Source organism: Piliocolobus tephrosceles, chromosome 4, assembly GCF_002776525.5.
Source record: "Piliocolobus tephrosceles isolate RC106 chromosome 4, ASM277652v3, whole genome shotgun sequence".
Classification (NCBI taxonomy): Eukaryota; Metazoa; Chordata; class Mammalia; order Primates; family Cercopithecidae; genus Piliocolobus; species Piliocolobus tephrosceles.
In genome coordinates, this window is record NC_045437.1 from 42,746,954 (window position 1) to 42,760,764 (window position 13,811).

A 13,811-nucleotide genomic window follows, 5' to 3' on the forward strand; every position below is an offset into this window, starting at 1 on the left:
AGCTGACTCTTGAATGACCCTCAGAGCAGAAATTGTTCTGAAGTTTTCCTTGAGTGGATTCAAAGGGGATTAAGTCAAATGTCAGAAATTCTCTAAGCTAAGATATATAGACTGAGATCCCTGGAAGGCTGGACTGAAGACCTGGCATGGATAAGAATGTTGAGAGGCAGACATAGGTAAGTAACTAGTTTCAGGGAGCAACTTTACGGAGTTAGTACATTTTTATTGTCCTAGGTATATGTCACTTGGTGGTCTTGAAAAAACAATGAACTTGTACTTACATAGATTATGTGTGGAATGAGATAGTTCTGTAGCTAGCTAGTTGTTATGCTGCCTGATATCTTATACCATCATCTCACCCCCCTATTGGGTTGAGTGATGGATTAAAGGTGAGAATTTCACTTAATGCAGGTAACTTGAGGATGGGGCCAAGCTGACAGCCCCACTTTGTGGTGCTGTGCACATAAAGGAAAGCTCTCTACTTTCCTGTACAGCTCATTGACCTCTGGGGCAGCCCAAAGTAAGGCAACCCTGCTCTCTGGTAATGTTTAGGCTGTGCTCATAATCTTTTCTGCTAAGGCTTTTGAGACACAAGATTTTTTAACATCCTTAATGATCTGAAACCCTTTTAGAGAGACTTGTCGTAGACATAGAATAGTTAATCAGGAAGGGACTGAATCAGGTTGAAAATCTGATAAGTACATTGGGGAGGGGAGTATGGTATGGGGTGAGAAGGAATCATGGTGATTTTGCACTGACTGTGTCTTAGGCAAATTTCACCTAAGTTCCAATGAGAGTGAAGAGAACTGTGGAGCACATGCTAAGTTTAACCTGACAGAAACCAACTTTTCCATTTGAAATCTTTCTGGTGACCTCTTAATTAAAAAATCATGAGCATCTGAAAGTCCTGTAGCTTCCCAGCTGTAGGTCTAGTCCTTATTAATTTAGGGGAACCATAGCTGTTCTAAGGCCTGGATTTTTAGCAATGATGACAGTAGCTTGGGCGACTTGGGTTCCCAGCATCATTATATGAAGCAAACCATCTAAACTGAACAGAGTTGGATGATAGTCTCCCACTCCCCAATTACCTGTGGTATAAAGTTTGCATTTCTTGAAGGTATTTCTTGGCTTTCATTATCTGGTCCTGATTTAGCTTTTGGGTCTCATGTTAAACTAATATCTTATTCTCTGGGCCTGATTTCAGCCATATTGACTGCTATTATCTCCTCAAATGGGCCAAGATACTTTTTTGCCTTTGCACATATTGCTTCTTCTCTTTGGAATACTATCCTTGCCCTTGCCTGCTTTTTGAAATCCTACTCAACTCAATTACTACATCCTCCACAGTTTCTATTGCCTCCTGCTCAGCAGTAGTGTTCTTTTTTCTTTTTCCTGCACTCAAAGCACTTTGCTTGTTCTTCCTATTACAGCAGTGCTTAGTCCCATCATTCCTCAGTTATCTTGTCTCCCTGTGAGTGCAGCAGGAGTCTTTGATTTATGCCAGTGCTTGGCATAGTGCTTTGTACACAATGGTGGCTTAGCAAAGGTTGCTGAACTAATAATTCTGGATACCTTCTTTAGGTCTTGGTTGGTACAGTTCCTTTCATTTTTTTCAGTGGTATCTACAAATTCTGATAGAACACTCTGTTGGTTCACTTTTGGATAGGAATATTGCAGAGGCTAATTTAAGCCTGGGAACTTAACTTCCTTAAATTATTCAAAACTGGGACACATGCCCATTCTGCAGTTTGAGGTGGTTGGCTAGCTAGACCTCTCAGGAGATCGAATTAGGAAGTAGTGGAAGAGCTGTTTGGGAATTAGAAAGTGTCCTGTCAGAGAGGAAGGAACATATGCATTGCTCGATTGTTAATTAAAATACTTTATGCCATATGTACTTGTGTCTCTTTTTAGGTACAATCCAGATTAGGGTGGCCATACTTTTTGTTTTTATCTATACTTGTTAGGATCTATAAAATATACCCCTCAAAGGGTGTGGACTTTTGTGGTAATTTTCCATGTCTCTGGAGAATTGAGTGGGAGGTGTTTTCCTCTAATATACAAGTTCCTTACATGTATGAACCTGAGATGTTGCAGTCTCCTGGAAAATCAACATTTGTTCTCCATCTGTCTTGTTGAATTTATCTTTCATATGGAGTGGAAATATAGCGCAAAAGAATGACTTTCCATGGTAATTGTTGAAACTTGTGCTTTCAGACAAGAGAATCATTGATACAAGAATAACTGATACTCTCTAGTTGTGTAATTCCACAAAGAAATATTGTTTTTGATGACTAAAGTTTTTGCCAAAAGTAAGGATTTGTTATTCATTCTCTTATTAAACTGTATGCATTATGATCACAAAGGACAAAACTATAAGATCAGTGATTCCCAACTCTTTTGGAATTATATTACTTTTTTTGTTATCTGATTCATGTTCTGTAATCCCCTCCCTTCAATGTATTTTATGATTATATAGACTTTTGTAATATTGTTATATAAAGTTTAATTTGTTTTGAGGATATTGAAGACATTTTGAAGAACAGAGAGAAACTTAAGTATTGCAATATCAAGGGTTGGTAACCACAGCCTGTCTACACACCTCTTCATAGCTTTCAATGCAGATAGAGCAACTTGTCCTCAAGTGGAGGATGCCAAAACTGTGACTTTTCCATTGCTATTTATCAGTCTTGTTCTTAGGGTGTATTTGAGCACACTTTGTGAGTGACTAGGCTAGATTTAGCAAATGTTCTGTTAGGAATAATTTATGGCATAGTTATACTTTGATTTGGTTTGTTATTTCTCCAAAAGCATGTTGCAATATTGGTATGCATTATGCTTCCTTCCTGGCTTTCCCTGGTTTGTAAAGGATTGGGAGGCTGAGACTGTCTTTGGCAAAGCAGCATAAATAGCATTACTGCTAATGTATTAGTACTTCCCTACCATGTGCATTTCTGTATCTCCTTCCTTACATTTTCCCTATACTTTCTTGTGCTTCAGTATTAGTTAGGGTGGTCTAGCCCTAAATCTATGAGTTTTGCTGTAACAGATTAATCCAGCAATGCGAAATGGCGCCGATGTTACAGAAATTTACATCTTGCTTAGTAATAGGTAGGTTCACACATTGGTGGGCAGCTCTTTTTCATATGGTCATTTGGAGATTCAGGTTATGACAGTGTTGCCATCATCATTATGAGGCTATGAAGGTTGCTCTGGGACTGTCTCTATTTCAGCCAGCCAGAGGGAAAGTGGGATGGAGGAGTGTGCATGGAAGGTCAGGAAATGGCACACATCACTCCTGCTTTGCATTCTTTTGCTAAGACTTAGTCGCGTGGCCAAACCTAACTGTGAAGGAAGCTGGGAATTGTCTAGCTCTGTGCCCAGAAATAAGAGAACATTGTATTTGTGTGCTAGGGCTGCCATGACAAAATACCACAGACCTAGTGCAGACCTAGTGGCTTAACCAACAGAAATTTATTTTCCCAGAGTTCCAGAAGATAGATATATAAGGTCAATGTGTCAGTGGGATTAGTTTCTTCTGAGCCTGTCTCCTTGGCTTGTGGATGGCTGCCCTCTTGCTGTGTCCTCACATGGTCTTTTCCTCTGTGTGTGTGCATGCCTGGTTTCTCTTTTTATGCTTCAATTTCCTCTTCTTTTAAGGACACCAGTCAGGTTGTCCTAGGGCCCACCTTAATAGACTCATTTTAATGTAATTACCTCTTTAAAAGCCTTGTCTTTAAATACAGCCATATTCTGAGGTACTGGGGGTTAGGGCGTCAACATAGCAATTTTGCAGTGGCCACAATTCAGCCCATAACAAATGTAGAGTTTTGCGCACAGCTAACAGCCTCTTTCCTCTTCCCTGCTTTGTAATTTAATGTGTTCATGTTTGATCTGTTCATTGGAAATCAGGGGAAGGGTCATAGATTTAGAGCCAGATAGAGTAGGTTCAAATTCTGGTTCTACTACTTAGCAGCTGATTTGTCTCTCTGAATATCAGATTCCTTATCTCTGAAATGTGAATAAAAATTTCTACCTTGCAAAGCTGTTTCGAGGAATGAAGAAAAAACCCTGTGTAGGGCTGGGCATAGAGAACATTATTGTAATTCTTTCTTCCATTGGTGATGCCTCGTCTTCTGGATGGGACTCAGGACTACAAATCTTACTGACTTTTGCAATAAAAATCCAGACATTCTCAAGGATTATGTGGAACGTTGAAGATGGTCCCTCATGAATCCACCCATGAAGTTACATAACCAGTATTTATTAGATGGCAATGTGGCATGGGTTTCCCTGTGGAGAAACATGACTTAATTGTTTTTTATCTGAATTTGCTGAAGATATCCATTTTTTTAAAGGCTGTTTTCCCAGTTAACCTCATTCTGACCTATGTTGAACGACATGAGAAAGAAAATAAACAGCACTGTTTCTATTTTTTAAAACACTTTTAAATTCTTTCATATTAACAAAATAATAAAATCAGAATGTGTAATATGATTTTATTGCTTCAATTTTTAAAGGATTTTGGTAGCTAATGTATATCTATACTTATGTTGGAGGGAATTCAAAGAATGCTATAGTTTCTATGAGAATATGTATTTCCTTATTTGTGCTACCATTTAAGTTTGGAGAATTCCTGTAACCCATGAAACCATGGTAAAATCTTGACTAATTTTGCTTTTTATTTATACAGAATTTTGCAGCTCTGAGAGGTGAATTATTCAGATAATCCTTTCAAAATTTTTATAAACATATTCTTTACTTATGAGGTAAAAGCTTGTTTTTAGGTTTCTTCTTTAAATAGATCTTTAGAGATTTTTCTAATCTGCTAAAATATGCTGTTGACTAATCATATTTCATAAGTATTACATTTAGAAATATCTCAAGGGATCCAATTTGTAAAAGCCAACTATTTGCCAGCCTGACTTTCTGTCTGGTTCTTTATACAAATAATTATGCAGGCAAAGTTTTCCTGTAGTTCCAGGGATAAAGCTCACATACAAAGTACTTTGCTTGACTATTTAAACTTGGGACAGAATCTCTTTAGGCTCATGAACACAGCTTTCATATCTATGATGAACAGAGTAGAGGGGTTGCTGTATGTACTGTGGAGCTGGCTAAATCAGAGACTCATTAGAAAATGGATTAGTGGATTAGATGTTCAGCACTTTCTTGCCATATTCTATATTTTACATACTCTATTATTTTTTATTCTCATATGCATACATATATGTATAAAAACCCTTTTGTTATCATTGGTAACATTTTAAAAGCTTAAGACTCAGTACTTTAACCCCATCAGTGATTTTGAAATGCTAAAAGAGCTTTTGGTATGGATCCGTTAGGATGCCTTTAGCTGCCAGAAACAGAAATTCTAACACAACCTGCCTTAAAGTAGGCAATTTCTTGGGTTCTGTTAACAGAACGAAGTCCAGTTATAGCTGTGGATAAGTGTGGGCTGGGACACCCTGACTGTGCTCCTTCATGCTCTCGTCTCTGAGTTGGCTTCATCCTCAGTGCTGTGCAAAAGGCAGCAACAATTTCAGGCTCCAGTATGTACAACACAATATTTAGAGGAGGAGGTAGTCCAGTGCTGATGGCACCCTCTTGAAGAGCAAAAAGAAGGAAACTTCTTTTTCAGAAATCCTTAGCAAATTTTCCCTCATTTATACTAACCTCGATTGGTTTATGACCATTTCTGAACCAATCCTTGTAGGCAGGGCAATGAGATGCACCTCAACTTACACCTGGATATCTGAACCAGTCACTAATAAGGTGATAAGATTACTCTTAGACCTTCCAAGCCTGCCTCTGGAGTGGTGATACGATTTGGTTGTGCCCCCACCCAAATCTCATCTTGAATTGTTGTTCCCGTAATCCTCACATATCACGGGAAGGACCAGGTGGAGAGAATTGAACCAAGGGGGCAGTTTCCCCCATCCTGTTCTCATGATAGCGAGCTAGTTCTCATGAGATCTGATGGTTTTGTAAGGGGCTTCCCCCTTCACTGGGTACTCATTTCTTTCTCCTTCCACCATGTAAAGAACATATGTGCTTCCCTTTCTGCCATGATTGTAAGTTTCCTGAAGTCTCCCCAGCCTTGCGGAACTGTGAGTCAGTTAAACCCCTTTCATTTATAAATTACCCAGTCTCGGGCAGCTCTTTATATATATATATATATATATATATATATGAATATATGAGATCAGACTAATACAAGTGGTTTCTGAGGTCATGTCTCATGGACTGGGTGGAAAAATGAAAATCAGCATAGTGACAAAAGGAGAAAATGGATACTGAGTAGATACTAACAATACTCAGTACAACATTGTGCTGTTATAATGAAGCTTCTTATCGTGTAAATGATAAAGTTCAGCCTATCTTTCTTTACCTGTTCTATTTTACATTTAGTCAATGTAGAGACTACATTACATTAAAAACTGTCCTTGTCTGCCTAGTACTTGTTCATGAGAAATCTATTTTGGTTTGGATTAATAGATTCTATGATTCATATTATTTATTTGCTACTGTGGAGCTAAATATCTCATGTACTTGTTAAAGCAGAAAGTTTTGTTTTGTTTTTAGACCCTCTAATTTGATGCCTTACAGACCAGGAAGTTAGGAATTTCCCCATCTGATTACATGCTGTTGAATAATTCCAGTAAATAATGCTGAATGCTCCTTGGAATCATTATAAAATGTTGTGGTAAACCCATTTCATCTTCATGGCTTGTTGTTTTTAATATTTTTAGTGGTTTCTTCTTAATTAATTTATTTTTTCTTTTTGCTATGATTAAAGTGTGAGGGTTTGGTTCTTTTCCCGTTAAGATAGAATCTGGGAATTTATTGATTTCAGATTATCATGTTAGGCCTGATTCATTCAAAAAGATATAATATATTACAGAATTTTCTGGTAAATCTTTAGCCTTGGGTATTTAGTTTAAGCTGTGTGACTCTTTTGGAATTTAGTGCTGTAAAGAAGCCAATGATATATTCTTTTGCTACATAGCAATGAGTTGTTAAAGCTATTTTTAGAAATTAGTAATTTTTCTCAAGTCACAGATGAGAAAAAACAAAAAACAAAGCAGAAGTTAGTTTTTCTAGCAGTTTCTCATTTTACTACTTTTAAAACTGCATCTTAGTATTCATTTATTGAGAAAGTACATGGTTGAGAAAAGATGCTATGAATTCAATAACATTTAAAAATGAATTTACGTGAATCACAGCCATATGTGCATATATCAAGAAATAGTACACTTGTGTGAGGCAGTTTTTCAGTCTACAGTCAATTCATGGTGCACATGGAGATTCAAGGATGCCTTACACTAACCTGTGGTACCTTTATTCACTCCAGATAACTACCAACCAATCGGGAAACTATAATTCAAATTTTTACATGAGTGCTTTAAATACCCAACTCTTCTAGTAATAAAATAGTTAACCAACCTTTGAATGCAGCCACTTTTAGTTGTAAAATATTAGACCCTAGAGCCTAAGTAAAATTTTTCTTCCTCCATCCACCCTGCACATGGGAGGCACTAAGTAAGTATTAGTTATGTCAATGAATGAATGAATATTTGAATGATGACTGTGAGAGCTTGACATCCTACAGTTTTCTTGGCAAAAGTATGGAAATAAGTCCCTCTGAGAGGGAACTGAGTAACCCTTCCAGGAGAACTTAATGTCCATGAACCAGAAGGGGGCAAGAAATATTTCATAAAGTTGGATATCATGCCAAATCCTTCACCCACAGTTGGTATTGTGTCAGAAAATATTTCTTAAAATTTTCTCTCCTTGTTAATTTTATTCTGTCATAGTGATTGATTTTTTTTTAAGAGGGCTGGTTTAGGAAATATAATGATCTTTTTGTGTATCTCATCTTTTGCAGATAAATGATAAAATTAATAGAAATGAACTTCAAAAGGGGGAAAAGCCCAATTGGGCTTTAAAAATGCCTCTCATCTGCCTTATTTTACTAATTTTCCTGTTTCTTTTGCAGTTATGTCTCAAAATACCTGATGTGTTTATTATTATTTTCTTTTTTATAAGCCTTTGTCAGAATGATGTGCTTATTTTGTCTTTTATATCTAGGTCTTTCACCAAGCTGTCTCTGGGGTGTAGAGGGCATCTCTTTATATTTGAAGAATTTGTAAACTTTGGATATATTCATTTCCATGTTATACATGTAAAAAACCTAACACATCTTCCTGTTTGTATTCCATGTTTAGTTATGCCCGTGTCTCCCTTTATTGTGTTTTGGTACAGTCCTTGAAAGACTGCCCTAACTGCATAGCGTCATTTGTTGTAGAAGGGAGAGAGGGCAGGTGATTTTGGGTCAGGCTTTTCAATTGGTAAGTAAGTAGGTTGGGGTTTTTCTAAGTTCTTCTAGTTCTCATAGTACCAACTCTTAAACCGCCACTTCTCCTTGACTTAAGGAGAAACTGGTTGTGATTATCCAGAAGTACTTTATTTTACTTTTAAAATAAAAATGATATGTGGCTTTTATTGGAGATGCTGTAAAGTACAAAGTAGAAAATAAAGATCACCTGTGATCTCTCCATATCATACTAAGAGTGAACTTTTATTTGTTTTTACTGTTTTTATTTAATTTTCCATTTGTATTTATTGTTCACCTATCTATAGGATTATAGTGTTTTGTTTTTATTGAAATTTCTGTGGGCTTTTCATCATTTTTGTCTGTTTCTTGAGAATTGTAATATATACATTTTTCATATTTAAATCTATTGATGTTTTCTTTTGTAATTTTCTTCATTGCTTTAAATTTAGGAAGTGCTTTTTTAATCCACAGACTGGAGAGATATTCACCAAGGTTTCCTTTTTCCTCTTTTCTTTCACTTCATGAATTGATTCTCTTCTTTTACAATTAATTCTTATCTTTCTAGAGTTTAATGTATGGTATTAGGTTTGAGTAGATATTTTTTACCCAGATACCTAACTAATCATCATATTACTTTTGTTCTTCATTGTGTAATGCTGCATTTATTATGCATTAAACTTTATTATATTAGGCTACCAGGGTAAGATAGTATTTTGAAATTGTCTTCTCAGTCTTTCTGTCTCTGGACCTGTTCTTTTGAGGTTTTGCTCATCTGGAGCTTTTATTTACTATTTTGCTTCTTTTTTGGCCTTATTTTTTTCCCTTCTGTTTTCAATTTTTATTTCTGTACTTTCCAGAATTTTCAAAAAATTAGTCCACATGTGAGTGCCTGAAGGCAGCTGCACTGTTACATTCATGATTGTATTCCCTGTAGCCCTTATTAAAGATGTTTTAATTTTAAAATTAAGATAAGGAAAAACACAGAGAAGAAAATAGCCTCACCACTCAAATATACCCTGGTTTTGTTAAATGTTATATAATATAGAATTTATTACAAACTGTATAATATGTGTAATGTATTGTATTATATAATATTAATCTATGTATATATAAATAGAAACATTCATGTATATAAACATATATCTAAACTTACATACTATTTTGTTATGTGCTTTTTACTTATTATAATTCCATGTATTTGAATTTTCTTGTGTGACTTAAGTAAAATTTTAAACTTGTTATAGTGATACCCTTCAGTCTGTGCACCAAATAAGTTAACCTATGTGAAATAATATGCTATTGTTTTAAAAGTGATTGAATTTCTGAGCAATAATGGGGATAAAACACCCAACTTATCTTTGTTAAGATGCAAACATGTACGTGTGTTTTTCAAAGTTGTGTTTGCTACTGTACAGTTGTTTTGTGGGGTTGAATGAGTAAAATCAGAGGAGATAAATGGGTTGTATATTTTGATGTTTCTAGGGAGCCTAAAATGGTTTTGGCCACTTGATGTCTCGCAAAGTGGTAGCATACAGTCCAGGGACTGATCCTTAGCTATGGATGTCTCAGGAGAAAGAAGGAATCGCAAATATCTAGGGCAGGGGAAATTAGTTAGATGCCAAATCAAATCAAATATGTGCAATCATTGGCCAAAGCTGGGTACAAATAAGGTGGGAGGAAAAGCTTCGGTAAACAATGGCTGGTAAATACAGAAGAGGCTCTGACCCCAGAGGGTGGGGATAGTGATGACAGTAAGTACCTGGAAAGTACAGGTAGCCCTTTAAATGTGCCCCTCTATGTAGAGGTAGCCATATGATCCATAACTTTAAATCACTGGAGAGCCAAGCAGCATGACCTTTATTTTGGGAAGAGTCCTCAGATGGATGTGGTTTGCTTCCTCAAATTCTCATGGTTGAGTACAGTTTAGTTAAGTATTCAAGGTGCCTTTGTTAGATTATAGTACGGAGGGTAGAGGAAAGGAATACTTTTGGAGAATTTTGAGAAGTGGTGAAACTACCAGAACTTCAGGGTATTGTCTCTGGGCAAAATGTCTCTTGATTCTTGCTCTTTCTTGGAAACTCAAAAGAAAGGACAAGAAATCTTCTAACAAATCATGTGGCAGTGAGCCCAGTGTGGCTGGAATAGAAGAAGGTCCAATGGTGCAGTTTCGAGAGGGCATGTTAGAAAAACCACTTCACCCAGGGTGAGAGGCATTCAGTCCCAGGAGCCTTAGGATTTGTACTTTATCTCGAAACTATACAGTTTGTAGCAAAAGAAGGAAGTACGGCCGGGCGCGGTGGCTCAAGCCTGTAATCCCAGCACTTTGGGAGGCCGAGACGGGCGGATCATGAGGTCAGGAGATCGAGACCATAGTAGCTAACATGATGAAACCCCGTCTCTACTGAAAAATACAAAACACTAGCCAGGCGAGGTGGCGGGCACCTGTAGTCCCAGCTACTTGGGAGGCTGAGGCAGGAGAATGGTGTAAACCCGGAAGGCGGAGCTTGCAGTGAGCTGAGATCCGGCCACTGCACTCCAGCCAACCCGGGCGACAGAGCGAGACTCCGTTTCAAAAAAAAAAAAGGAAGTAGAAGGAAGTACTACATAAACACCTCACTTGTATCTTCACATGTACTACAAATGTTATTTTTCCTTTTCGAATCAAATTCTGTAAATACAGAATTGAAAGCTTTCAAAAGAAGAGCTAAAGATAATCAGGCTACTAATGCTCTGCTTTCTTTTTATAAAAAATATGTATATTTTTAAGAGATGGGGTCCCACTCTGTTGTCCAGGCTGGAGTGCAGTGGTGCAAAAATAGCTCAGTGCATCCTTGAGTTCCTGGGCTCAAGTGATCCTCCTTTCTCAGCCTCCTGGGTGGTTAGGACTATAGGCATGTGCCACCACATCCAGCTAAGTTTTTTTATTTTTGTAGAGATGGGGTCTTGCTATGTGACCCCAGCTGGTTTGGAACTCCTGGGGTCAAGTGATCCTTCCCACCTCAGCCTCCCAAATTGTTACAGGCATAAGCCACTGCACCTGGCTATGCTCTACTTCCATACTACTAATATCACAAGTTTATTTCCTTTATCATTTGATTTAGGTATTTCTATTGTTTTATGAAATGCGAACACGATAGTATGCTGACAGTATAAGCCCCTGTTGAACATATTGATGTATATTAGCTCAAAAAGTCCTAAGGTCTGGGTTTTCATCTTCTATTTAAGAATTAGTGAACTTCTTAAAAACACATTGCAAATTTAAAAGGTGAACTATTAAATGAGGAAAATGCACACCATGAGAACAAGGATTTTTTTTTTTTGTTTATTTACCACTGTATTCCCAGCACCAGGCATAGATAGGGCTTGACTCCCTATAGACACCAATACATAATTGTTGAGTGGGAATAAAAGTGTATGAGGGAACTCCTAAACCTTTTGGAGTTGTAGGTTTCCACTGTTTTGATCTCTTGGCATTTTCCTGTCTCTCCTCAAAATTTTCTGTGTTAAATTAAGGTAGGTTAATATGATGTGTCAGAAAATCTGGTGACATATGTTAAGATAATTGGCAATATTCTGTTTTGTAATTCATAAATTAGCATTAACTGTACTCTTGACATTGGTGACCTTTACGAATTGTTCAATTTGGGTGCATATATTTTCCATAGTGGTTTATTATTATGCATTTTTTAAAAAACAGTCAAACTGTTGATCTCTTCGTGAATGCTGTGGTGTATAAACCAGGTGGGGAGAGCAGTGCTGAGATTCTCATGCTGAGCAGATGGCAGGGCCTGCTTGCCAGTCACATGGCTCCCTCCTGCACACTGCCTTTGCAGCTCACACTCATATTTTTTCCTTAAGAGAATTCCCAGTCTCACCCATGCTATGGTCTTTAGGGGTCTCTTGGAAAGAATTAAAATTTCAGATGTTAAATTCCTGAATGGCCAGAGACTATTGTAATAATTAGACCTTAAGGCATTAGAAAATGATAATGTAACTTGTGCTGTTTTCTTTGATTTTATTAGGTAAGAAAGCTCCAGTTTTATTTAATAAAGAAATGATTGAGTCAATGAAGGAAGGTTCAGTTGTTGTGGATTTAGCTGCTGAGGCTGGTGGAAACTTTGAAACCACTAAGCCAGGAGAACTCTACATTCATAAGGTATAGCAAGATGCATTTTCTATCTGCGATCACTTCTCCGTGTCTTAAGTGAGTTATGAGGGGGTGTTTATTTCTTTAAATATTTAGAGACATTGAGGCCTGAAATTTTAAAATTAAAAGAAGGCATATTTAAAGTTTCTGTTGAAATATGTATTTATGTTTATGGGTATGTACGTATATTTATAAAGATATATAATTTCAAAACTTAGCATTGAATATGAATGAGAATTGTTCCAGAATGAATGTGAACGTAGGGCGATAGACTTTTTTGACTGTAATTTTGTTCGTTTAGGGAATTACTCACATAGGCTACACAGACCTGCCCAGCCGAATGGCCACTCAGGCCAGCACCCTATATTCCAACAACATCACCAAACTCCTGAAGGCCATCAGCCCAGACAAAGATAATTTTTATTTTGATGTGAAAGATGACTTTGACTTTGGTACGATGGGTCATGTCATCAGAGGAACTGTAGTGATGAAAGTAAGTAAAGAGATCTATTCCTTCCTGTGCTTTTAGTGTAAATTTGTTTTAGAATTTCTGTTTATGGAAGAAATCTATTTTGGAATTGAGACATATTTTAATAAGATATTGGTGTGCCAGGTTTATGCTGATAAAAATTATTTGTAAATGCAGAATGATTTAAAGAAAAATATTTCAAAGACTTAAAAGTACATGACTTACCAAAAATATACACTGCTTTTGAAAAACCGAATGAACAAACAAATTGAATAAAGTAAACATTAAGCATTCCCCCCACTTATCTGCTTTTAAGGGTTTGATTTTCATTCTTACATATATGTCCTGTACGCGTACAAATTACATATATATGTATGTATATGTAACATAGATATTAGTATTTGTGTACACATGTGACATATTTATGTAAAATGATGTTACAAATTGTATGAATTTATATATTTACATAAAATTATATTTAAAAGAACGGGGTTTTAAAAAATAGTAAAGTATATTCTTTAAGCAATTTTGAAATGCTGGATTGACTTTTTAATATGTACTATTTTCTAATATCTATTAGGATGGCAAAGTGATTTTCCCACCTCCCACACCGAAAAATGTTCCTCAAGGTGCCCCAGTAAAACAGAAGACAGTGGCTGAGCTGGAAGCTGAAAAAGCGGCTACCATTACACCCTTTAGGAAGACAATGACAACGGCTTCTGCATATACAGCAGGTGAGGATACCATTTACCAGGGTTTAGTCTTGATTGTTTGATTTGCAAGTTATATATATATGTGTGTGTGTATATATATCTACGTGTGTGTATATATGTGTGTGTATATATCTACGTGTGTGTGTA

General features: G+C 36.6%; 1 protein-coding gene across 1 annotated transcript in view; it reads left to right on the forward strand.

Annotated features, from left to right (window-relative positions):
* Positions 1-13,811, forward strand: part of NNT (nicotinamide nucleotide transhydrogenase) — a 104,990-nt gene that overhangs the window by 28,620 nt on the left and 62,559 nt on the right. Inside the window, exons 8-10 of the mRNA XM_023216413.3 lie at positions 12,358-12,491; positions 12,784-12,975; positions 13,532-13,685. Coding sequence (XP_023072181.1) covers positions 12,358-12,491; positions 12,784-12,975; positions 13,532-13,685 — 480 coding nt within the window. The remainder of the gene's footprint in view (positions 1-12,357; positions 12,492-12,783; positions 12,976-13,531; positions 13,686-13,811) is intronic.